The sequence below is a fragment of the Hordeum vulgare genome, chromosome 4H (assembly GCF_904849725.1).
Source record: "Hordeum vulgare subsp. vulgare chromosome 4H, MorexV3_pseudomolecules_assembly, whole genome shotgun sequence".
Classification (NCBI taxonomy): Eukaryota; Viridiplantae; Streptophyta; class Magnoliopsida; order Poales; family Poaceae; genus Hordeum; species Hordeum vulgare.
The window spans coordinates 36852749-36880291 of NC_058521.1; the positions used below are offsets into that span (position 1 = coordinate 36852749).

Consider the following 27543-nt stretch of genomic DNA (forward strand, 5'->3'; position numbering starts at 1 on the left):
CAATTATCATAATTGAATTCCTTGAAATCCAAAGTGGGAGTTTCATTACTACCCAAAATTTTGATTTCTTCTACTCCACTCTCCACACCTTTATCAACAAGATAGGTGGACTCCGAATCATTGGGGCGTCTTTCAACCAAAGTGGATTCATATCCAGCCCCTTCATCAATAGGTTTGACACGCGAAAACAAAGATTCAAGAGGAGTCACACCAAGCACTCTAAGATCTTTGTGATTTGCATCACTAGAATGCACCCTTTTAAACCATTCATGCCTAGCGCGAATTTGGGCGGTTCTTTCTTTGCTCTCGTTCATGGAGGCACACATAGCTTTTAAAGTTTCATCCAAGTTAACCTTGGGAGGAGCACATCTAACTTTCAAAGCGTCAATATCACAAGACATCCTATCAACGCTTTTAGCCAAATCGTCTATTTTGAGTAGTTTTTTCTCTATGGACGCATTGAAAATCTTTTGAGGGTTGATGAACTCTTTGATATTACTCTCTAAATTAGAGGGTAATTTGTTATTATTTCCATAAGTGTTGTTGTAGGAATTGCCATAATTGTTAGAGGAGTTACTAGGAAAAGGCCTAGGAACATAGTTTCCTCTAAAAGCATTGTTGTTGCCAAAATTGTTCCTACCAACAAAATTAACGTCCAAACTAGCGTTGCTACTCTCAATCAAGGAAGATAGTGGCATGTCATTAGGATCTAAAGGAGCATTTCTACTAGCAACCAAATTCATCAAGTCGTCCATCTTAGCACAAAGCGAGTTAATTTCTTCTATATCGTGTACCTTTTTGCTAGCAGGTGACCTTTCAGTGTCCCACTGAGAGTAGTTGGTCATGATATTGTCTAGGAGTTTTGTAGCTTCTTCTAACGTGATTTCCATGAACGTTCCACCTGAGGCGGAGTCCGAGATATTGCGAGAAGCAAAATTCAAACCAGCGTAAAAGGTTTGTATAATCATCCACAAACTCAAGCCATGAGCGGGACAATTTTTAATCATTAACTTCATCCTCTCCCAAGATTGTGCAACGTGTTCATGATCAAGTTGCTTGAAATTCATGATATCATTACAGAGAGAGATAATCTTAGCCGGCGGAAAATACTTGGATATGTAAGCATCTTTGCACTTATCCCAAGAATCGATACTATTTTTGGGCAAATAAGAAAACCAAGTTTTTGCGCGATCTCGCAACGAGAAAGGAAAAAGCTTCAATTTAATCACGTCATTATCCACATCTCTTTTCTTTTGCATATCGCAAAGCTCAATGAAGGTATTGAGAGGGGACGCAGCATCTTCACTAGGAAGGCCAAAGAATTGCTCTTTCATAAAAAGATTCAGCAAGGCAGCGTTGATTTCATATGATTCCGCACTAGTGGCGGGAGCAATCGGAGTACTAATAAAATCATTATTATTAGTATTCGAGTAGTCGCAAAGTTTGGTGTTTCAGCCATGATGACTTCAACAAACAAACAAGAACACAAGCAAGCAAGAAAACTGGCAAAGGAAAACGGCAAAAGGCAAATGAAAACGGCAAAGGAGAAAGGCAAATGAAAATGGCAAATGTGAAGTGGGGGAGAGGAAAACGAGAGGCAACTAGCAAAAAAGGTGAATGCAAGAGATGAGTTTGTGACACCTACCTGGATAGATCTTGACTTGATATCTCCCCGGCAACGGCGCGAGAAATACTTCTGCTACGGCAACAAAATTCCTTCCCTGGCAACGGCACCAGGAATCCTTCTGCTACGGGGTACGCCTATAGGGACTTCCTCGGAAAATATGCAAAGGATTCCCCCGTGGCCTTGGAACCTTGCGTTGGTGTTCCCTTGAATAGGAAAGGGTGATCTAGCACAGCGGCGATAAGTATTTCCCTCAGTTTGAGAACCAAGGTATCAATCCAGTAGGAGGATCGCGTCAAGTCACAAGTACCTGCACAAACACAAAGAGCTTGCACCCAACACTATGAAGGGGTTTTCAATCCCATATAGATTGTTTGCAAAGTGAGAACTGAAAGCAAAATGTAAACAAAGCAAAGTAAAAGTGAAAGTGGAGACGATAGTTGTGAATAGACCCGGGGGCCGTAGTGTTCACTAGTGGCTTCTCTCATGAAAGCAAGTAGACGGTGGGTGAATGAATTACTGTCGAGCAATTGATAGAACCGCGCAAAGTCATGACGTTATCTATGGCAATGATCATATCTATAGGCATCACGTCCAAAACAAGTAGACCGATACTTTCTGCATATACTACTATTACTCCACACGTCGACCGCTATCCAGCATGCATCTAGTGTATTGAGTTCATAAGAACAGAGTAACGCCTTAAGCAAGATGACATGATGTAGATGGACAATCTCAAATCTATGATGAAAGCCCATCTTGTTACCCTTGATGGCAACAACACGATGCGTGCCTTGCTACCCCTTCTGTCACTGGGAAAGGTCACAACATGGTATGAACCCAAAACCAAGCACTTCTCCCATTGGAAGAATCATAGATCTAGTTGGACAAACAAAACCCAAGACTCGGAGAGACTTACAAGGATATCAAATCATGCATATGAGAAATCAACAAAGACTCAAATATAATTCATAGATAATCTGATCACAAATCCACAATTCATCGGATCTCGACAAAGAGCTAGGGATTTTAGGATTTTTTCTGGGATTTCAGGGAATATATAGGCCAAAGAGCTAGGGCAGGGGAGCGCTAGGGAGGCCACAAGCCTGGTCGCCGTGACCCCCCTGGCCGTGGCATCAGGGCTTGTGGGCTCCCTGTGGGCCTCCTGCCTTGGCCCTCAAGTCCCCCGATCTTCTTCTGTTCTGGAAAGAATTATTTCAGGGATTTTATTCCGTTTGAACTCTGTTCCAAAATCTGATCTGAAAAGAGTCAAAAACACAGAAAAAACAGGAACTGACACTTGGCACTGAATTAATAAGTTAGTCCCAAAAAGATATAAAAGGTATATAAAACATCCAAAGTTGACAAGATAACAGCATGAAACCATCAAAAATTATAGATACGTTTGAGACGTATCAATGGGGATATGAATCTCCCCAACAAGCAAATCATACTTCATCTTGACACGAGGAATAGGGCATTCAAAGCTCCCAATTAGAATCGATGAAGTTTTTTTGATAGATTCATGGAATGTACTTGATATCGTTTCTTTGGAAAGTGCACTGTATGCTCATTACCGTTGACATGGAAAGTGACATTGCCTTTGTTGCAATCTATAACAGCACCTGCAGTGTTTAAAAAGGGTCTTCCGAGGATGACAGCCATGGCATGGTCCTCGGGAATATCCAAGATAACAAAGTCTGTTAAGATAGTGGTGTTAGAAACCACAACAGGCACATCCTCGCAAATGCCGACAGGGAAAGCAGTTGATTTGTCGGCCATTTGCAGAGAAATTTCAGTGGGTGTCAACTTATCCAGTTCAAGTCTACGATAAAGAGAGAGAGATGCATAACACTAACACCGGCTCCAAGATCACACAAGGCAGTTCTTACGTAGTTGCCTTTAATGGAGCAAGGTATAGTGGGCACACCGGGATCACCAAGTTTCTTAGGAATTCCACCTTTGAAAGTGTAATTGGCAATCATGGTGGAGATCTCAAGATCTAGTATCTTCCGTTTATTGGTCACGGTATCTTTCATGTACTTGGCATATGGAGACATTTTGAGCATATCAATTAACCGCATCTACAGAAAGACGGGTCTCAACATTTCAATAAAGCGCTCAAAATCCTCATCATCCTTTTTCTTGGATGGCTTAGGAGGAAAGGGCATGGGTCTCTGAACCCATGGCTCCCTTTCTGTTAGAGCATATATCTCCATATGTGGTTTTGGTAATTTATGACAATTCCTATGGACTAATGGTTGCCTTAAGTTACATTTATAGGATTTGTCCATAGGCACTTCTTGAAATCCATCTGTTGGGTTCAAGGAGTTTATATGATGACCAAGATGGTATTCAAGGTATTGTCCAAAGAATGGTCATAGAGACACAAGGTTGATCAAGATCTCAGACAAAGAGTAAATCAAGATGATCAACACACAAAGCGTACAAGATATACCAAGAGGGATCAAGTGATCCCATGGTATGGGAAGCATTGTCCATTACGTGTTTGTGTACTAACCCATGGTCTTCGTGAGAGTTCTAGGTGGGGGTTAGGTGTGTTTCCATGGGCTTGCGTCAAAGGGAAGATCTCATACAACCCATGAAGTATGACGTCAAGTTGTGATCGTCATCAAGATTGCGGTGTGCAAGTTCAAGTGGATCAGCACGAAGATATCATGCTTGAAGCTTGCCGTCCATTGTGGTGGCAATGGACTTGTGAAGATATGCTGAAGAGTGGATCACCCATAGTGAGTATGGGGGAGCAATCAATTAGTCTTCATCAAGCCAACGCAATCAAGAAAGGCGGTCCATCTTGAGGAAGCCAAGATCATCATCATCTAGCTCAAGAGGTCGAGGTGCAAGGTATAGGTTTGCCCTTGATAGGTTTTCTGTTTAGGATAGAATGTCGTACTGTCAAGGGGGGCTCTCAAGTGATTAGCTTGATCATATCGTTCGTTGAGAGCTCAAACCATTTGCATCCTTGCATCATACTTCTTGGTTCTTATTTGGTGTTTCTCTTTGTGAGTTTTAGAGCTTATGGTCATCTTCATGACAAGCTCGAGTTCATCGAAAACGGAGTCCATATGCAACTACTATGATGTTTTCGATGTTGGAGTTTTTGCCGGTTCTTCATTCATAGAGGTCTCACATCTCTAGATCATTGGCATTTTCATATCAGCATGGTCTTAAGATTTCCAACAAGCTTGGGTTTGCTCGATTCAGAGCTCGTATGCGAAAGTTATGGCTGTTTCAGTGGCGAGCGGTAGTACCGCTGGACCTAGCGGTAGTACCGCTAGAGCTGGCGGTAGTACCGCTGGCCCTAGTGGTAGTACCGTTAGAGCTGGCGGTAGTAACGCTGGCCCAGCGATAGTACCGCCTCTGGTCAGCGGTAGTATCGCTCCAGGACTTTTAGTACCGTCATCTTTGCGGTTGTACTGCGTCGGACTTTTTGCGAAGACTTTCTTGGCGGTGGTTGGCCCGGTAGTATCTTTGCGCTACCATGGGCTCAGCGGTAGTACCGCTGCAGCCAGCGGTAGTACCGCTGGAGGGTCAGCGGTAGTACCGCTGCAGCCAGCGGTAGTACTGCCGGGCTCGGGCTGTAAGTGGGGGTAACGGTCTGATTCCTTCCAACCACTATATCAAGGGGGTCTTCTTCCCCCTTGGTCTTATTCATCCGTTTAGCTCATGTTCTACCTCCATTGTTGACATTCTTAGAGCTTGCTTACTCTCAATCCCTCCAATGATTCTTGCTTGTTCTTGAGGGAAAAGAGAGAGGAGATATAGATCCACATCTCCACCAATCACTTTCTCCTCTATGTGAGGGGAACCCCTTGGATCTAGATCTTGGAGTTCTTTGTGAGCTCCTTGTTCTTCCTCTCATATCTCTCCATAGCTTTTGTTGTTGTGGAGGGATTTGAGTGTGAGGGACTTGACCACTTTGTGTGTTCTTGCCATTGCATGAGTTGCATCGATTTGAGTTCTCCACGGTGATTCGTGGAAGTGAAGTTTGAGAAGCCCTATTACCTTTTGGTACTTAGTACCCTAGAGACTGTCCTTCATGGATGCTTCGGCGTCCTAGAAGCTTGGTGGTGTCTTGGAGCTCAATCATTGTGGTCTAAAGCTCCGGGCAAGCGTCGGGGTCTCCAATTAGGTTCTGGAGATTGCCCCGAGCAATTTGTAAGGGTATCGGTGACCGGCCCCAAGGTTTGCCATTTGTACGGGTTCGATGACCGCCCTCAAGGGTCCCTTAGTGGAATCACGGCATCTTGCATTGTGCGAGAGCGTGAGGAGATTACGGTGGCCTTAGTGGCATCTTGGGGAGCATTGTGCCTCCACACCGCACCAACGGAGATTAGCATCCGCAAGGGTGTGAACTTCGGGATACATCATCGTCTCCGCGTGCCTCGGTTATCTCTTACCCGAACCCTTTACTTATGCACTTTACTTTGTGATAGCCATATTGTTTATTGTCATATATCTTGGTATCACTTAGTTGTTTATCTTGCTTAGCATAAGTTGTTGGTGCACATAGGTGAGCGTAGTTGTTGTAGGTTTTGTGCTTGACAAATTAAACGTTAGTTTTATTCCGCATTTGTTCAAGCCTAAACCGTAATTATTTTAAAGCGCCTATTCACCCCCCTCTAGGCGACACCCACGTCCTTTCACTTTCTTTACCATGCTTCCTAGCAGTGAAGTCATTCTTATCGTATCTCTTAGGTTGTGGGTTATCAGGATTAACCGTAGGTTCAATCTCCACATCCATATCGTTGCTAGGTTGAGCATTATTATGAACATCGCTGTCCATATTGTCACCAGGTTCATGTTCATCACCAGATTGTGTTTCTGCATCAGACGCAGAAATATCATTTGGTTCTTCAGGTGTGACAGTATTCGGTGAACTGACATGTAGGTCTCTATCATCCTTCTTCTTATTCTTAGGATGACTGGGTGTATCAGCATTAATTCCTTGAGAATCTTGATCAATTCTCTTAGGATGGCCTTCAGGATACAAAGGTTCCTGAGTCATTTTGCCTCCTCTAGTAATGACTGTGATAGAGTTGTCATTTAATTCATTGAGCAAGTCATTCTGAGCTTTAAGTACTTGTTCTACCTGAGTAGTAATCATAGAGGCATGTTTACTCAGAAGCTTTAGATCATTGACATTTCTGTCTACACAAGCACTTAAATGACTAAGCATACGAGTACTTTGTTCCAATTGTCTTCTAACATAATCATTGAAACTCTGTTGTTTGGCAACAAAGTTGTCAAATTCATCAAAGCATAGGCTAGCAGGTTTTTCAAAAGGAATATCACTCTCATCGAATCTACGCAGAGAATTCACCTCTACTACTTGTATCGGGTTATCGAGACCATGGATCTCTTCGATAGGTGGTAGATTTTTGACTTCTTCAGATCTAATGCCTTTCTCTTGCATAGATTTCTTGGCTTCTTGCATATCTTCGGGACTGAGGAATAGAATACCTCTTTTCTTAGGAGTTGGCTTAGGAGGTGGTTCGGGAATAGTCCAAGCATTATCATTGATCAAGATGTTATTCAGTAGGATCTCAGCTTGTTCTACAGTTCGTTCCCTAAAAACACAACCGGCACAACTATTTAGGTGGTCTCTAGAAGCATCGGTAAGTCCGTTATAAAAGATATCAAGTATCTCGTTCTTCTTAAGAGGGTTATCAGGCAAAGCATTCTGTAGCTGGATGAGCCTCCCCAAGCTTGTGGGAGACTCTCTTCTTTGAGTTGATCAAAGTTGTATATTTCCTGCAAGGCAGCTTGCTTCTTATGGGCAGGGAAATATTTCTCACAGAAGTAATAGACCATATCCTCGGGACTACTCACACATCCAGGAGCAAGAGAAGTGAACCAAGCTTTAGCATCATCCTTTAGAGAGAAAGGAAATAGCTTAAGGATATAGTAGTAGCGGACCTTCTCTTCACTAGTGAAAAGGGTGGCTATATCGTGTAGTTTGGTAAGATGGGCTACGACCGTCTCAGACTCATAACCGTGGAAAGGATCAGATTCGACTAGAGAGATTATCTCAGGGTCGACAGAGAATTCATAATCCTCATCAGTGATAAAGATAGGTGAAGTGGCAAACTTCGGGTCGTATTTCATCCTAGCTTTTAGAGATTTTTCCTTCCACTTGAGAAGTAATTTCTCAGCGTCATAGGCATCCTTACACGCAAGAAAATCCTCAGCTATCTCTCCCTCCATAACATAACCCTCAGGTATATCAGGCAATTCATATCTAGGAGAGCTAGATCTAGCAGGAGCGAAAGAAGCTTCTATCTCAATAGTATCGGCAGTTTCAGAAGCATCACGAGCATTGGTAGTAACTCGAGCAATATGAGCATCAAGGAATACCCCTAGTGGCATATGAGGCAAAGCAGCATCTCTAGCAGTATCAAGCATAGCATCATCAGGCAAAATAGCATCTCTAGCATCATCAGGCATAACATCTCTAGCAGTATCAGGCATAGCATCTCTAGCAGTATCAGGCATAGTAGCATCATAAGCATCATCAAGCACAGGCGACATATCAAGATTTCTAGCAAGAGGTGGTGTCACAAACTTACTCATAACTGAAGGTGAATCAAGTGCAGAGCTAGATGGCAGTTCCTTACCTCCCCTCGTAGTTGAGGGCAAAACTTTGGTTCTTGGATCTTTCAGATTCTTCATAGTGATCAGCAGATATAAATCCCAAGTGACTCAGAGAATATAGCTATCCTTCCTCGGCAACGGCGCCAGAAAAATGCTGTTGACGTGCAACTATTCCTGACTTGATGCCTCCATGGCAACGACGCCAGAAAAGAGTTGCTCCCCAGTTGCTCAACAATTAGCAATTGTCTTGCAATGGCCCACCAGCGTGTGGGATCACGGTAGTTTTCGAAGGTAGAGTATTCAACCCAAATTTGTTGGTTTGACACGATGGGAATGAAAGGATATTCTCCGGTATTAGCAGTTGAGGTGTCAGCTCAACCACACCTGAAAGATTAGTATCTGCAAGTAGGATATAAGCAGCAAAGGTAGTATGATAGCAACGGTGCCAGAAACGATCTGTTGACAAGGAAGACTATTCCTAACTATTGTATCAATGGCGCCAGAAAAGTATTGTAGCAGGTAGTAGCAGTGTAACGAGTAACAGCAGTGGCAAGGAACAACAATAGTGACAGCAGTAGCAAGTAGCAACAGTAGCGAGTAACAGCAGTAGCGAGTAACAGTAGTAGCAAGTAGCAGTAGTAGCGAGTAACAGAAGTAGCAAGTAACAGTAGTGGCAATAGTAGTGGCAGCAGCAGCAGGACACAACAAGTAGCAGTAGAAGCAAGTAACAGTAGCAGCAACAGTAGTAACAGCAGTAGCAGCAGAGTAAGTAACAGTAGGAGCAACAGAGCAAGTAATAGTAGCATCAAGAGTAGTAACATCAGTAACTGCAGAGCAAGTAACAGTAGAAGTGGGACAAACTCGTAGGCAATGGATCGGTGATTTGCTGGATGACATTCATCATGCAACAGTTATAACACGGAGAGATATGTGGCTAGCTCCCGTTCGTCAATGTGATGTAGGCATGCATTCCGTGTGTAGTCATACTTGCTTAGGGAAAAGAACTTGCATGACATTTATTGTCCATCCCTCCCGTGGCAGCGGGGTCCAAATGGATACTACGGGATATTAAGGTTCTCCTTTTAATAAAGAACCGGATCAATGCATTAGAACTTGGTGAACACATAAACTCCTCAAACTATGGTCATCACCGGGAGTTGTTCCGGTTATTGTCACTCCGGGGTTGCCGGATCATAACACATAGTAGGTAACTACAACTTGCAAGATCAGATCTAAAACACACATATATTGGTGACAACATAATAATTTCAGATCTGAAATCATGGCACTCGGGCCCTAGTGACAAGCATTAAGCATGTTAAAGTAGTAGCAACATCAATCTCAGAACATAGTGGATACTAGGGATCAATCCCCGTCAAAACTTACTCGATTACATGATAGATCTCATCCTACTCATCACCGCCCAGCGAGCCTACGAATAGATTACTCACGAACGATGAAGAGTTTCATTGAATTGGAGAGGGAAGAAGGTTGATGATGACGATGGCAACAATCTCCTTGATCCGGAGCCCAAAACGGACTCCAGATCTGCCCTCCAGGGCAAGAACGGGATGTGGCGGCGCCTCTGGATCGTAAACGCGATAAAATCTTCTCTCTTTATTTTTTTCCAGGACGAAAGGGCATAAATAGCGCTAGAATTGGGGGCGGCAGATCCATGTGGGCCCCACAAGCCCTGACGGCGCGGCCTGGGGAGGTGGCCGCGGCCACAGGGCTTGTGGCCCACTGGCTTACCCCTCCGGTGGATCTTTGCGCAGGTATTTTTCATATTTTCTAGAAATATTCTCCGTAAATTTCCAGGACGTTCCAAGAACTTTCATTTCTGCACAAAAACAACACCATGGCAGTTCTGCTGAAAATAGTGTCAGTCCGGGTTAGTTCCATTCAAATCATGCAAATTAGAGTCCAAAACAAGGGCAAAAGAGTTTGGAAAAGTAGATTCGATGGAGACGTATCAGGCATCCCCTCTTTCTTCTAACAACCATCGGTAATTTTACTTGGAGCTATATTTTTATTTGTCACATGATATACGTAAATCTAGGAGCGTCGTGTTTTTTTATATTTTTATTTTAATAATGCACCATGCTGGTATGAGAAATTCCTTGGTTGATTTATAGAAGGCTCTTTGCACCTCACTTATATCTTTTTAGTATGGCTTTATAAATGCTTCATGTGCTTCATTTATATCATTTGAAGTTTGGATTGCCTGTTTCTCTACACATAGAAAACCACCATTTGTAGAATGCTCCGTTGCTTCACTTATATTTGTTAGAGCGTGGGCATATATTTTGTAGAAAGAATGAAACTCTCATGCTTCACTTATATCTATTTAGAGAGATAACAGGAGTTGGTCATTCACATGGTTAGTCATAAAATCCTACATAAAACTTGTAGCTCACTGAATATGATATGTTTGATTCCTTGCAATAGTTTTGTGATATAAAGATGGTGATATTTTTATGCTAGTGAGTAATTTTGGATTGGTAGAAATATTTGTGTTAAAGTTTGTGATTCCCATACCATGCACGTATGGTGAACGGTTATGTGAAGAAGTCGGAGCATGATTTATTTATTGATTGTCATCGTTCGTTCGGATTTCAGGATCGCGCGATGGTTAATTCCTACCAAACCTTCCCCTAGGAGCATGCGTGTAGTACCTTGTTTCAATGACTAATAATTTTTTGCAATAAGTATGTGAGTTATTTATGACTAATGTTGAGTCCATGGATTATACGCACTCTCACCCCTCCACATTTGCTAGCCTCTCTAGTACCGCACAACTCTCGCTGGTGCATTAAACCCACCTTCCTCAAAATAGCCACCATACCGACCTATTATATGGCATTTCCATAGCCATTTCGAGATATATTGCCATGCAACTTCCATCGTTTCATTTATTATGACACGCACCATCATTGCATATTGCTTTGCATGATCGTAAGATAGCTAGCATGACATTTTCATGTTTTTGGTGTAATTGCTATGCTAGATCATTGCACATCCCGGTACAATGCTAGATGCATTCATATAGAGTCATATTTTGTTCTAGTATCGAGTTGTAATTCTTGAGTTGTAACTAAATAAAAGTGTGATGATCATCATTATTAGAGCATTGTCCCATGTGAGGAAAGGATGATGGAAACTATGATTCCCTTGCAAGTTGGCATGAGCCTCCGGACTTTATGAAAAACTAAAGAGGCCAAACAAGCCCCAAAAAAAATAGGTCGAAGAACCCCACCGAAAAAGGAGAAAAAATGAGAGAAAAGAGAGAAGGGGCAATGCTACCATTCCTTTTTCCACACTTGTGCTTCAAAGTAGCACCATGATATTCATGATACAGAGTCTCCTATATTGTCACATTCATATACTAGTGAGAAATTTTCATTATAGAACTTGGCTTGTATATTCCAGTGATGGGCTTCGTCAAATTTCCCTAGGTCTTCGTGAGCAAGCAAGTTTGGTGCACACCCACTTAGTTTCTTTATGAGCTTTCATACACTTATAGCTCTAGTGCATCAGTTGCATGGCAATCCCTACTCACTCACTTTGATATTACTGATGGGCATCTCCATACCCCGTTGATACGCCTAATTGTTGTGAGTCTGTCTCCTTTTTGTCTTCTTCACAACCTCCACTATATTCTATTCCACCTATAGTGCTATACCCATGGCTCACGCTCATGTATTGCGTGGAAGTTGAAAAAGTTTGAGAATACTAAAGTATGAAACAATTGCTTGGCTAAAACCGGGGTTGGGCATGATTTAATACTTTGTGTGATGAAGATGGAGCATGGACAGAGTAAATGATTTTGTAGGGATAACTTTCTTTTAGTCTTGATATTTTGAGAAGACATGATTGCTTTATTAGTAGGCTTGAAGTATTATTGTCTTAATGTCAAATGATAGACTCTCTTGAAATCACTCGTGTCTTAATATTCATGCCATGATTGGATTATATGATCAAGATTATGCTAGGTAGCATTCCACATCAAAAAATATCTTTTTTATCATTTACCTACTCGAGGACGAGCAGGAATTACGCTTGGGGACGCTGATACGTCTCCACCTGTATCTATAATTTTTGATTGTTTCATGCCAACATTCTAAAACTTTCATATACTTTTGTCACTCTTTATAGTATTTTTGGGACTAACATATTGATCCAGTGCACAGTGCCAGTTCCTGTTTGTTGCATGTTTTTTGTTTCACAGAAAATCCATATCAAACGAAATCCAAACGGGATAAAACCTTATGGAAATTATTTTTGAAATATATGTCAATTTTGGGAAGTGGAATCTACTAAAGGCGGTGCCCGAGGGGCCGACAAGCCAGAGGGGCACGACCTGGGGGGTAGGGCGCGCTAGGGTGGCTTGTGGTCACCCCGCAAGGCGATTGATGCCCTTCTTTCGCTGCAAGAAAGCTAATATCCGGATAAAAATCATATCAAAACTTCAGCCCAATCGGAGTTACGAATCTCCGGGAATATAAGAAATGGTGAAAAGCCAGAATCTGGAACGCAGAAATAGAAGGAAACAAAGAGAGAGAGATCCAATTTTGGAGGGGCTCTCGCCCCTCCGCCGCTATGGAGGCCAAGGACCATAGGGGAAACCCTACTCCCATCTAGGGAGAGCCAAAGGAAGAAGAAGGAGGAGGGGGGGGGGGTTCTCCCCCCTCTCTCTCGGTGCCACCGAAAGGCCGCCGGGGCCATCATCGTTACGACGATATACACCAACAACTTCGCCGCCGTCATCACCAACTCTCTCCCCCTCTATGAAGTGGTTCAATACCTCTTCTCACCATTGTAATATCTACTTAAACATGGTGGTCAACGCTATATATTATTTTCTAATGATGTATGGCTATCCTATGATGTTTGAGTAGATCCGTTTTGTCCTATGGGTTGATTGATGATCATGATTGGTTTGACTTGCATGTTTTATTATTGGTGCTATCCTATGGTGCTCTCCGTGTCACGTAAGCATGAGGGATCCCCGCTGTAGGGTGTTGCAATGTTTTCATGATTTGCCTATGGTGGGTTGCTTGAGTGAGTCAAGCATAAACCCGAGTAGGTGGGTTGTTGCATGTGGGAGTAAAGAGGAGTTGATACCTTACAATTCCATGGTTGGGGTTTACCTTAATGATCTTTAGTAGTTGTGGATGCTTGCTAGAGTTCCAATCATAAGTGCATATGATTCAAGTAGAGAAAGTATGTTAGCTTATGCCTCTCCCTCATATAAAATTGCGATAATGATTACCGGTCTAGTTATCGATTGCCTCGGGACAAATAACCTTCTTGTGATGAAAAGATCTCTACTAATACTAACTTAGTTGTTTCTTTATCTAAGGAGCCCCTAGTTTTTATTTATGTGTTCTTTATTTTCTTGCAAACCTATCATATCACGCCTACAAAGTACTTCTAGTTTCAGGCTTGTTCTAGGTAAAGCGAACGTTAAGCATGTGTAGAGTGTTATCGGTGGTCGATAGAACTTGAGGGAATATTTGTTCTACCTTTAGATCCTCGTTGGGTTCGACACTCTTACTTATCGAGAAAGGCTACAATTAATCCCCTATACTTGTGGGTTATCATCCCCTGCAACGAGAATGACGCTCGCACTCAGCTCGACCGACTAGTGCAGTCGGCCCTCCTGTAGGTGGAGGGTCCAATCGGTCCAGCGGGCTTCGGCCCCCGAATCCGTGAGGAACCGTTTCCATCCCGCTTCACACTTCCCCAAGACACTCCAAAGTACAGCGGCTCTGCCAAGATGGAGGACTGGCTGATCGACTATACCACTGCAATCGGCATTGCCAGGGGAAACCAGCGCGTAGCCGCCCGCTACGTGCCACTCATGCTGACCGGCTCGGCTCGGACCTAGCTTAATAGCCTGCCGGCCGACAGCTTCAATACTTGGTAGATTTCAAGGAGGCCTTCATCCGCAACTTCACCGACACCTACAAGTACCCTCGCCGCCCCCGCAAGATGGCCATGTGCGTCCCGAAGCGCGATGAGCCCCTCTGCGACTACGTCACGTGCTAGACTGAGCTGCGCAACTCCTGCGAGGGTGTGCATGAGGTGCAGGCCATCGAATACTTTATCGATGGCTATCGAGACGACACCCTCCTCAAGCACAAGCTGATGTGCTCCGAGCCCACCACGCTGGCGGCGCTCATGGCCAAGGCGGACAAATACGCCATGGTCGAGTCCACTATGTGGATCAAGGTCAGTGCGAGAGACAAGCCCGTCGAGCCGCCCACCACGGCGCGGCCGGCTGGTGACAACCGCGGCCAACAAGCGCAAGTCCGACCAGCGGGACCCATGACATGGGAGCAAGCACAAGTCCGACCAGCGGGACCCATGACATGGGAGCAAGCAGGTTGCAACCATCGAGGAGGAGCAGTCGACTGCTCAGGTCAGGAGCCAACGCCAGCAAGCCGGCAAGGCCGCCTGGCAGCCCAAGCTCACCTTCGAGCAGATGCTCAACGTGCCCTGCAAGATGCACACCGGGGTGAAGCCGGCTACCCACATGCTCCGGCAGTGTAGCTTCTCGCAGCGCCTGGCCCGGGGCGAGAGGCTACCGGCTCCTTCGCTGCTGGCTCCTATGCTGGTTCCGGCTCCGGCTCCGGCTCCGCCTCCCCCCAATGACGGCCGCCTCTACGACTAGTTCCCCGACCAAGACGAGGCATGTGTCGTCTTCACCAGTGAGGGCGACGACAAGCACAACCAACGCCAACGCCAGCATGAGGTGAACACCACAGTCCCATCGGTTCCCGAATATATGCACTGGTCCAAAAAGCCGGTCACTTGGAGCCGGGCCAACCATTCGGTAGTGATGTCGAATCCCGACAGCCACACGCTCGTCCTCGACCCCACCATCGCCTCCAAGAGACTCACCTGCCGGTAATCGCGGGTGCTGGTCGATGGCGGTAGCAGCATCAACATTCTCTACCGTGTCACCCTGCTCAAGTTGGGGCTCAAGGAGAAGGACCTGCAGCCAACCCGGACCGTCTTCCATGACATCATGCCGGGGCAGTCCTACGGTCCCAGCGGCAAGATCCAGCTGGACGTCCTCTTCGGTGACAAGGCTCTCCGCCGCGAGTCAATCTGGTCCGAAGTGGTGGACCTCGACAACCCCTACCACGTGTTTCTGGGAAGGTCAGCTCTCCCCAAGTTCATGGTGATCCTCATTATGCCTATCTCAAGATGAAGATGCCTGGGCCCAAAGGTAGCGTCACCATCGCCGGTGACTACAAGTAATCGATCGAGTGCGCGCGTGACGGCAGTCGGCTGTCCGAAGCGTTGGTGATCATGGAGGAGAAGAGGAAGCTTGGCCGGCTTGTGGCTCAGGCCAACGAGCAGCAGGCTGTACCGACTCCCCCGTCCGAGTCAGCAAACGAGGCCACATTCTAGCCGTCCGAGGACACCAAGCAGGTGCCACTCGACCTGGCCAACCCCCGACAATGCGTCACCATTGGGGCCAGCCTCAGCCACAAATAGGAAGGCGAGCTCGTCGACTTCCTCCGTGAGAATCGGGATATCTTCACATGGTCCCCCAAAGACATGCCGGGTGTCCCGAGGAAGTACGTCGAGCACAAGCTTCATGTGCGGACGGATGCGCAGCCGGTCAAACAACTTTTGCACCGCTTCATCGAGGGGAAGCGACACACCATCGGAGAAGAAACCGCCCGACACACCATGGAAGTTTTCCACACGCATTGGCTGGCCAACCCAGTATTGGTGCTGAAGAAAAACAAAACCTGGCGCATGTGCATCGATTACACAAGCTTGAACAAGGAATGTCCAAAGGACCCTTTCACCCTGTTGCACATACATCAAGTGATCGACTCCACGACTGGCTGCGATTTCCCGTCCTTCATGGACGCCTACTCCGGCTACCACCAAATCAGGCTGACCCGGCCGACCGGCTCAAAACCTCCTTCACCACCCCCTTTGGATCCTACTGCTACACAACGATGACCTTCGGCTTGAAGAATGTAGGCGCAACCTTCCAGCAATGAATGCAGCAATGCCTCCTGCCGCAGATCAGCACGAACGTACACGTCTACGACGACGACATCATCATCAAGACCAAGAAGCACTTTAGTCTCCTCGACGATCCGCTAAAGACCTTCTCCAACCTGCGCGAATACAACATCCGGCTCAATCTGGAGAAGTGCGTCTTCGGAGTTCCAGTCGGCCGGCTCTTGGGTTTTTTGTGTCGGCCCACAACATCGAGGATAACCCCAAGAAGATCAAAGCCATCGAGTGCATGGATAGGCCGCCTCGACTCAACGACATCGAGAAGTTCACCGGCTGCCTAGCCTGCCTCAGCCGGTTCATCAACCGGCTGGGCAAGAAGGCGCTGCCCCTCTACTAACTGATTAAGAAGATCACCAAGTTCAAGTGGAATGCCCAGGCAGAGGAGGCCTTCCGCGACCTCAAGCATGCTATCTCCAGCACGGTCGTCTTGGCCGCACCGGCTGAGAAAGAGCCCATGCTGGCTTACATCACGTCCGCCACATGCGTGGTCAGTGTCGTTCTTGGTGGTGGAGCGGTCGGAGGAGGGCAGGGCGCTGTCGGTTCAGCGTCGTGTCTACTATCTAAGTGAAGTCCTTTCCGCTTCCAAGCAGAGCTACCGCCACTAGCAGAAGATGTGCTATGGTGTGTACTTTGACGCCAAGAAGCTAAAGCAATACTTCCACGAGCATACCATCATGGTGGTGAGCAGGACTCCATTTTCAGAGATCATGGGCAACACAGACGCCACCGACCGGATCACCAAATGGGCCGTCGCCATGGCCGACCATGACATTCGTTACGAGCCACGCACCGCCATCAAGTCCCAGGTGGTGGCCGACTTCCTCGTCGACTAGGCCGAGACCCCGGATGAATTTTGACGGCTCCAAGATGCAGACCGGCTTGGGAGCCGGCATCATCCTGTCATCCCCGAAAGTGGACCAGCTCAAGTACGCCCTCCAGATCCACTTCGGCGCCTCCAACTACGTGGTCGAGTATGAGGCACTCGCACACGGCCTCCGGCTCGCTAGAGAAATCGGCATTCAGCGGATCCTTTGCTTCGGCATCTCCGACCTCGTGGTGCAGCAGGTCTCTAACGAATGGGATGCCATGGAGGCCAACATGGCCAACTACCACTTCCTCATCCAGCAACTCAACGGTCCTTTGGAGGGTTGCGAGTTCCACCATGTCCCCCGAGCAGACAAAAGGTGGCGAACGCACTAGCAAAAATTGGCTCTACCCGACAAGCAGTCACAGCCGGCGTCTCCCTCGAACAGCTGCAGAAGCCATCAATCAAGCCGTCCCCGGAATCGACGTCGATTTTTGTACCTGCGGATCCATCTGTCCTGACAGCCTCGCGCCCGGAGACTCCGTCGGCTCCACCAGATTCACCTGCTTCGCCAGCTCCTACAGCATCTCCGGCTCCTCCAACATCGCCGACTGCGACAAACCCCACGTCCAGCCCGCACAGCTCCAAACCCGTAGCCGTCATGGAGGTTGACGGTGAGCCGGCTGCCGCCTTAGTCTCGGGGACTGACGGCTCCATCTCGAGGAATCGAACGACAAGCTCGGAGGCTCCGGTGGCCCCTGGCCTTCAACCAGAATTGGAGCCGACTCCCGTCTCGGCACCAACATGGGCCCAACCCATCCTTGTCTTTCTCCTTCACGGCGAGCTCCCGCCTAACGAAGCTGAGGCCCGACAGATCCAATGCTGGTCTCTCGCCTACGCCATCATCAACCGCGAGCTAGTTAGGTGCAGCGTACCGGCGTGTTTCAATGTTGCATCGAATCATAAAAGGGACATGAGATACTCAGAGACATCCACCAGGGCGAGTGCGGGCATCACGCCGCCTCCAGAGCCCTGGTGGCCAAGGCGTTCCATCATGGATTCTACTTGCACACGGCTTTAGAGGAGGCAACCACTTCGGTCGACAAGTGCGAAGGATGCCAACACTTCAGCACACAAAGCCATCTGCCGGCCAGAACCCTTAAGACCATCCCCCTTTCATTGCCATTTTCCGTTTGGGGGCTCGACATGGTGGGGCCATTTAAGACGGCCCGAGGCAACATGACACATCTTCTGGTGGCCATCGACAAGTTCACCAAGTGGATTGAAGCCATACCCATCAAGAAGCTAGACAGGCCCACAACCGTCAGGTTCATCAAGGACATCACCATCCATTACGACATTCCACTCAGCATCATCACCCACAACGGCACCAACTTCGCCAAAGGCGCAATGGTGCTCTTTTGCGCAAAGGAGGGCATCCGGCTCGACCTCGCGTCGCTCGCCCACCCGCAGTCAAACGGCCAGGCGGAGAGGGAAAACGACCTGATTCTGGCCGACATCAAGCCAAGACTTGTGGCGCCAGTCATGAGGTCGGCCGACTGCTAGATCGAAGAGCTGTCGGTTGTACTATGGAGCCTCCGCACCACACTGAACCGGTCGACCGGCTTCAGACCATTCTTCCTCGTGTACGGGTGAGAGGCGGTCATCCCCATGGTTGTCGAGTTCAACTCACTGCGCGTCATCATGTACACGGAGGCGGACGCAAGAGAAGCAAGAGAAGACGGCGTCGACCTACTCGAAGAGGCACGCGAGCTGGCCCTCAGTCAAATGGCTATCTACCAGCAGAAGCTAAGGCACTACCACAACAAAAGAATCAGGCCCCTCTCTTTTTGCGAGGGGGACCTGGTGCTTAGAAGAATCCAGCAAACAGCCGACCAACACAAGTTGACCTCCTCATGGGAGGGACCCTTCATTGTGAGCAAGGCATTGCACAACAACGCGTACAATCTAATAGATGCCCAGAAGTCGTAGCAGCGCAAGAGAGATGCCTCCGGCAAGGAGACGGAGCGTCCATGGAACGAGCACACCTTCACCCGTTCTACTGCTAAGAGAAAGAGAGAAACAAGTGTATGTATGTACCCCCTACCCTTTTGGGCCTAAATGAATGCGACGGGTGCCCTAAGCCGATGCTTGGGGCGTACCTTTTCAATTTCACAAAAATGTTGCCTTCTTAGTAAAACCCCTTGGTCCGACTCCTTGGACTCAGGGGCTAGCTGGCCGGCCCGAGCCTCTTCTCTATTTTTGTAGCCGAATACATGGAACGTGTTAAGCAAAAACCCTTACCACCCTGCCTAGCTACAGCCCGGCTCCCGACTGTCCAGCTAGTGGATCCCTAGGATGGAAGGCTTGCTGCTCGCAAAATTCGACTATGAAGGAGTAGCCGGCTCAGGACAGTCTAACCGTCTACGGTTCCTTCTTTAGCCGGCCTCTGGCAACTAGTTCTAAAGTCTAAGTGCTCTCGCATCTTTTGGAAGCCCGCGGCCCATCCCCCAAAGGCAAAAGCCCCGTCCCGGTCACAGACCGGCTCCCGACTGTCGGACTGGCGGGGCGGAAGCTGGAGAGGGCTAAGTTATCGGTAGCCGGAAGTCAAAAGGAAACGAAGATAAAAAACGAGTAGGCAAGCAAAAAAACTTCCAAAACAGAATATTCGAAACATGCATATGTTACACGAAAGCGCAAAAGGCCCACGACCGAGGTTTGCTACTGCAACAAAAGACCTTCCAACGGCGCCAGAAATAGGCGTGTTACGGCACCCAGAATCCTTCTGCTACGGCTACGCCTTAAGGGACTTCCTAGGAAAATATGCAAAGGATTTCCCCCGTGGCCTTGGAGCCTTGCATTGGTGTTCCCTCGAAACGGAAAGGGTGATGTAGCGCAGCGGTGGTAAGTATTTCCCTCAGTTTGAGAACCAAGGTATCAATCCAGTGAAGGAGTATCACAAGGGCCTACACAAACACAAAAAGCTTGCTCCCAACGCTATGAAGGGCTTGTCAATCCCTTATAGATTGTTCGCCAAGTGAGAAATGAAAGCAACAAAGTAACAAAGCAAAGTAAAAGCAAAAGTGGAAACGATAGGTGTGAATAGACCCGGGGGCCGTAGCGTTTACCAGTGGCTTCTCTCATGAAAGTAAGTAGACGGTGGGTGAACAAATTACTGTCGAGCAATTGATAGAACCGCGCAAAGTCGTGACGTCATCTATGGCAATGATTATATCTATAGGTATCACATCCAAAACAAGTAGACCGATACTTTCTGCATCTACTACTATTACTCCACACGTCGACGGCTATCCAACATGCATCTAGTGTATTAAGTCCAAAAGAACAGAGTAACGCCTTAATCAAGATGACATGATGTAGATGTACAATCTCATATCTACGACAGAGCCTACCTTGTTACCCTTGATGGCAACTACACGATGTGTGCCTTGCTGCCCCTACTGTCACTGGGAAAGGTCACCACACGGTAAGAACCCAAAACCAAGCACTTCTCCCATTGCAAGAATCATAGATCTAGTTGGCAAACAAAACCCAAGACTCGGAGAGACTTACAAGGATATCAAATCATGCATATAAGAAATCAGTAAAGACTAAAATATATATCATAGATAATCTGATCACAAATCCACAATTCATCGGATCTCGACAAACACACCGCCAAAGAGGATTACATCGGATAGATCTCCATGAAGATCATGGAGAACTTTGTATTGAAGATCTAAGAGAGAGAAGAAGCCATCTAGCTACTAACTACGGACCCGTAGGTCTGAAGTGAACTACTCACGAGTCATTGGAGGGGCTATGATGTTGATGTAGAAGCCCTCCAACTCCAAAGTCCGCTCCGGCAGGGCACCGGGAAGGGTCTCCAGATGAGATCTCGCGGAAACGGAAACTTGCGGCGGCGGAAAAGTATTTTCGTGGATCCCTTGATTTTTTGTTGTATATTAGGGAATATATAGGCAAAGGAGTTAGGTTAGGGGGGCCGCCAGGGAGGCCACAAGCCTGCCATCTGCCGCCCCCTGGTGGCAGATGGGGGCTTGTGGGCTCCCTGTAGCCCTCCTGGCTTGGCCCACAAGCCCCATGATCTTTTTCTGTTCGGGAAAAATTTAATTCGGGGATTTTATTCCGTTTGGACTCCGTTCCAAAATCAGATCTCAAAAGAGCCAAAAACACAGAAAAAACAGGAACTGGCACTTGGCACTAAATTAATAAGTTAGTCCCAAAAAAGATATAAAAGGTATATAAAACATCCAAAGATGACAAGATAACAACATGAAACCCATCAAAAATTATAGATACGTTTGAGACGTATCAAGCATCCCCAAGCTTAACTCCTGCTCGTCCTCGAGTAGGGAAGTGATAAAGAATGAATTTTTGATGCTTTCATGCTACCTAGCATAGATGTCCTTTGTAACTCCTCTTATGTGACGTGAATGTTCAGATCCATTAGAATCAAAACAACAGTTTGCTATTGACGTGGAAACAATAATAATTCAAGCAAACTAGCAAGGTAATCATGAACTTTCAAAATAACAAGGCCAAAAGAAAGTTATCCCTACAAAAGCATATATTCTGGCTATGCTCTATCATCATTGCACAACGAATTTAAATCATGCACAACCCCGGTATTGGCCAAGTAATTGTTTCATACCTTTACTTTCTCAAACCTTTTCAACACTCACGCAATACATGAGCGTGAGCCATGGTTTTAGCAATATAAGTGGTGTGGAGTATGCTGGAGGTTGCAAGACAAAGAGGAGAAGATGGTCACATTAACTAGGCATATGAATGAGCTGTGGAGATGCTCATAAATAGATATCAATGTGAATGAGTAGGGATTTCCATACAAATGATGCACTAGAGCTAAGACTATGTGAAAGCTCTTAAAGAAAACTAGCGGGTGTGCATCCAACTTGCTTGCTCACGAAGACCTAAGGCAATTTTGAGGAAGCCTATCATTGGAATATACAAGCCAAGTTATATAATGAATATTTCCCACTAGCTATATGGTGGTGACAAAACGAGAGACTCTCAATCATGAAGATCATGGTGCTTAATAAGCATAATTGTGGAAAGGTGGTAGCATTGTCCCTTCTCTCTTTTTCTCTCATTTTTTATATATTTTTTTGGTGGGCTCTTTGGCCCCCTTTTATTATTTTTTATTTTTTATTTTTGTGGGCATCTTTGGCCTCTTTTATTTCCTCACATGGGACAATGCTCCATCAATGATGATCATCACACTTTCAACTCAAAACTTAGAGCAACGATGACTCTATACGGAGTGCCTTCGGTAGTGTATCGTGACAATGATCTAGCATGGCATAGACATTAATGGAAACATCATGCTAGCTATCTTATGATCATGCAATGGCAATGTAGATGTGGTGGCACATGTCATGGTGGTAGTTGCATGGCAATATATCTCGGAATGACTTTGAAAAGCCATAGTAGGTAGGTATGGTGGCTGTTTTGAGGGAGGCTAATGGTGGGTTTTGTGCACCGACGAAAGTTGCACGGCACTAAGAAGATAGTGATAGTGGAAGGTGAAAGTGCATCTAAACCATGGACTCAACATTAGTCATGAAGAACTCATATACTTGTTGCAAAAGTTTTATTAGTAATCGAAACAAAGCATTCAACGCATACTCCTAGGGGAAGGGTTGGTAGGTATAAACCATCGCGCGATCCCAACCACCACACAAAGGATGACAATCAAAAGACTAATCATGCTCAGACTTCATCACATAGCGGTTCACCATACGTGCATGCTACGGGAATCACTAACTTCAACACAAGTATTTCTAGATCCACAACACCTTACTAGCATGACTTCAATATTACCAAAACCACAACTCATAACTAATTGAGATGAATCAAACTTCTCTAACTATTCAATGCACATGAAGGTGGAAGTTTTCGTATCCCTTTGGATAACTACCCCTTTTGAGACTACTTTGAAAGCATAGATCAACTACCAAGCCACGCACCGCTGTGCTCTAAAAGATATATGTGAAGCTAATAGAGCAAAAGTATGTAGCTCAAAAGATATAAGTGTAGCACATGTGAGCTGAATTGTCTACCAAAAGATATAAGTGAAGCTCGACAAAATCACGGTGAGTGCATGTCTCTCTCTAGGTGTGCAGCAAGGATGATTGTGACACAAAAACAATAAAAGACTCCTACGATACAAGACGCTCCAAGCAAAAACACATAACATGTGGTGAATAAAAATATATCCCCAAGTAACGTTACCGATGGATTGAAGACGAGAGAGGGGATGCCTTCCCGGGGCATCCCCAAGCTTAGGATTTTATGGCATCCTTGAATCTCTTGGGGTGCCTTGGGCATCCCCAAGCTTGAGATCTTGCCACTCTTTATCTTTTTGTATATAAGAACTTCACCCAAAACTTGAAAACTTCACAACATGAAACTTAAACAGAAACTCGTGATAACATTAGTATAAGAAAGCAAACCACCACTTCTTTAGGTACTGTAGCAAACTTAAATTCTACTTATGCTGATGTTGGGTTACTGTATTTTCAATCTTCCATGGCTAATACCCCCCGATACTATCCATAGTTTCATCAAAATAAGCAACCAACATAACAAAAACAGAATCTGTTAACAGCAGACCAGTCTGTAGCAATCTGTATATTGCGTATACTTGTGGTACTTAAAAAATTCTGAAAACTTACGACAGTCTGAAGAATTTGCGTAGAAATCAGCAGCAAAACGAATCGACTCAAAAGCTCTTACAGAAAATAAATGAAAATTCTTTTCGTGAGCAGAAAGTTTCTGTCTTTTCCAGCATGGCCAAACGATCATCCCCAAGACTAATCATAACGGTTTTGCTTGGCACAAACGCAAAAAGAAACACAAAAAACACAATCATAACAGAATTATGAAAGTGTGGAAAACAAAAAACAGAAAGAAAAAGGATAGATTCGTTGGGTTGCCTCCCAACAAGCGCTATTGTTTAACGCCCTTAGCTAGGCAAAAGGTGATGGAATCTAAGTCTAACATACTTCCTATGCATAGGCATTTTATAGGAAAACAGATTGTCAAGACAACCAATAGTTGGCATATGCAAGGAAGAATAAAGAGACAATAGAAATCTCCACATAACGAGAGGTAATTTGGTAACATGAAAGTTTCTACCATAATATTTTCCCCTCCCATAGCAATTACACGTGGGATCATAATCAAATTCAACAAAATAGCTATCACAAAGGATATTCTTTTCATGATCCACATGCATGCAAAGTTGACGCTCTTCAAAAATAGTGGGATTGTCGTCAACTAAAGTCCTGAGTTCTCCAATCCCACTTTCAATATTGTTGCAAATATCATAATCATCATGAGGCTTGAACAAATTTTCAAGATCATAAGAAAGATCATCACCCCAATCATGATTATTGCAACAAGTAGGGGACATAGCAAAACTAGCATCCCCAAGCTTAGGGTTTTGCATATTTTTAGCATGATTGTCACTAATAGGATTTATAGTGAAACCATTGCAATCATGCTTTTCATTCAAGGATCCCTCGTGAATCACTTCATAAGTTTTTTCATCACCATTTTCAGATTCACGCATCTCAAGCAAAACTCCATAAAGATAGTCAAGTGCATTCAATTCACTAGCAATTGGTTCCACATAAGTGGATCTCTTAAAGAGATTAGCAAGTGGATGAGGATCCATATAACTAGATTTTCAGCAAGCGAAGATGCAAGCATATTGAAGGCACATAGCACACAAGCAACAGAAAGGCAAACGAGAGAAAAGGGCGAACGAAAAAAGGCAAACGAAAAAGGCAAATTGGCGAAGTGGGGGAGAGGAAAACAAGAGGCAACTGGCAAAAAAAGTAAATGCAAGAGATGAGTTTGTGAGACCTACTTGGATAGATCTCTCCTTCCCCGGCAACGGTGCCAGAAATACTTCTCCTACTGCAACAAAAGACCTTCCAACGGCGCCAGAAATAGGCGTGTTACGGCACCAGGAATCCTTCTGCTACGGCTACGCCTTAAGGGACTTCCTAGGGAAATATGCAAAGGATTTCCCCCGTGGCCTTGGAGCCTTGCGTTAGTGTTCCCTCGAAGCGGAAAGGGTGATGTAGCGCAGCGGTGGTAAGTATTTCCCTCAGTTTGAGAACCAAGGTATCGATCCAGTGAAGGAGTATCACAAGTGCCTGCACAAACACAAAAAGCTTGCTCCCAACGCTATGAAGGGGTTGTCAATCCCTTATAGATTGTTCGCCAAGTGAGAACTGAAAGCAACAAAGTAACAAAGCAAAGTAAAAGCGAAAGTGGAAACGATAGGTGTGAGTAGACCCGGGGGCCGTAGCATTTACTAGTGGCTTCTCTCATGAAAGCAAGTAGACGGTGGGTGAACAAATTACTGTCGAGCAATTGATAGAACCACGCAAAGTCATGACGTCATATATGGAAATGATTATATCTATAGGCATCACGTCCAAAACAAGTAGATCGATACTTTCTGCATCTACTACTATTACTCCACACGTCGACCGCTATCCAGCATGCATCTAGTGTATTAAGTCCAAAAGAACAGAGTAACGCCTTAATCAAGATGACATGATGTAGATGGACAATCTCATATCTACGACAGAGCCCACCTTGTTACCCTTGATGGCAACTACACGATGTGTGCCTTGCTGCCCCTACTGTCACTGGGAAAGGTCACCACACGGTAAGAACCCAAAACCAAGCACTTCTCCCATTGCAAGAATCATAGATCTAGTTGGCAAACAAAACCCAAGACTCGGAGAGAATTACAAGGATATCAAATCATGCATATAAGAAATCAGCAAATACTCAAATATATATCATAGATAATCTGATCACAAATCGACAATTTATCGGATCTCGACAAACACACCGCCAAAGAGGATTACATCGGATAGATCTCCATGAAGATCATGAAGAACTTTGTATTGAAGATCCAAGAGAGAGAAGAAGCCATCGAGCTACTAACTACGGACCCGTAGGTCTGAAGTGAACTACTCACGAGTCATTGGAGGGGCGATGATCTCTACTATTAAAGCAGGATATGCCGTCGTGATGGTTCAACCTCGGTTATGGTTCGACCTCCCAGCGATCCCACCTTTCCCGTGCGGTAAAAAAGAGGAGCAGCAACCCTCGTTGACCCCGCCCGCAAAAAGATCGCAGGAGCAGCCCACTTTCCCATGTTCCCTCGCAACCTTCCTCCGCACGATTGAAAAAAAGGAAACAACCACAACCCATTCCCGTCACACGTCCTTTGTCCTAGTCTGCCCCGCCTCTCGCTCCCGATCGCTTCTCTCTCTCGATCTCGTCACAAAAATCATCGCCGCCGCCGCGCCCACAGTCGTGTGCCACGATGAACTGCCCATCCCATCGCCATCGGGCGCCCGCCTCGGTCGCCGTCACGCAGCCCGTGCACGCCGCCCTTGTACGACCTGCTCGCCTCCACCACCGCAAGAGGCATCTCTTCCAAGGCGCCGCAGCAGCATCACCATCAGTTGTTCGGCGAGATCGCTGACCAGGCCGTCTCCAAGTTCTGCAAGGTGATCTCCATCCTCGACCGCACCGGCCACGCCCGCTTCCGCCGCGGCCCCATCCAGTCACCACCGGCGCCGCACCGGCCACGCCCGCTTCCGCCGCGGCCCCATCCAGTCACCGCCGCCGCCTCCTCCTCCAGCTCTGGTCGCTCCTCCTCCTTCCCCACCGCGCCCTCTCGCCATCGAGCCATCCAGGCCGGCCCCTTTGACCGTCGTGGCGCCGGTTTCGATGGCCGCCCCTGTCCCGCAGCCGCAGAGCCTCACGCTGGACTTCACCAAGCCGAACCTGACCATGTCGGGCGCGACGTCCGTGACGTCCACGTCCTTCTTCTCGTCGGTGACCGCCGCCGAGGGGAGCGTGTCCAAGGGCCGCAGCCTGGTGTCCGCCGGCAAGCCGCCGCTGTCCGGGCACAAGAGGAAGCCCTATGCCGGCGCGCACTCGGAGGCCAACACCACGGGTAGCCGATGCCACTGCTCCAAGAGAAGGAAGAACCGCGTGAAGACGACGGTGAGAATGCCGGCGGTGAGCGCGAAGATCGCCGACATCCCGCCGGACGAGTACTCGTGGAGGAAGTACGGCCAGAAGCCCATCAAGGGATCCCCTTACCCACGGTAAATTTCTCTCATCACCATCAAACTACACGAAACAAGATTTTGATCAACATTCATCTCTGTGTGTGCGCGTGTGCAACAATCTGACGGTTGGTGTAGTTCCAACATTCATGTTCTAGGATTTTTTTTGAAACAACATGGTACTGGAGCCGATGTGGGATTTTGATGAGTTGGTAGGGGTTCTCATTTGTTAATCTTTATGTAACCACGGGGAAGCTGACAAGAGCTCGCGTTCATCCAGATCTAGTGAAGCGCAG

General features: G+C 46.4%; 1 protein-coding gene across 1 annotated transcript; it reads left to right on the top strand.

The window, feature by feature from the left end:
• Positions 1–18767: 18767 nt before the first annotated feature.
• LOC123450234 (probable WRKY transcription factor 17) lies at positions 18768–27290 on the top strand. The gene is made up of 3 exons (XM_045127590.1): positions 18768–18910; positions 26548–26816; positions 26920–27290. The coding sequence occupies exons 1-3, from the start codon at positions 18768–18770 to the stop codon at positions 27288–27290; spliced, it is 783 nt and encodes a 260-aa protein (XP_044983525.1).
• The last annotated feature ends 253 nt before the right edge of the window (positions 27291–27543 follow it).

Excerpts from the sequence above, each read along its gene's own strand:
- LOC123450234 (XM_045127590.1), top strand. The coding sequence starts at position 18,768 with ATGGTTGTCGAGTTCAACTCACTGCGCGTCATCATGTACACGGAGGCG. Across the intron at positions 18,911-26,547 it reads ATCTACCAGCAGAAGCTAAG|CCCGTGCACGCCGCCCTTGT; the intron begins GCACTACCACAA and ends GCCGTCACGCAG. Across the intron at positions 26,817-26,919 it reads CGCCGCCTCCTCCTCCAGCT|CGCAGCCGCAGAGCCTCACG; the intron begins CTGGTCGCTCCT and ends CCGCCCCTGTCC.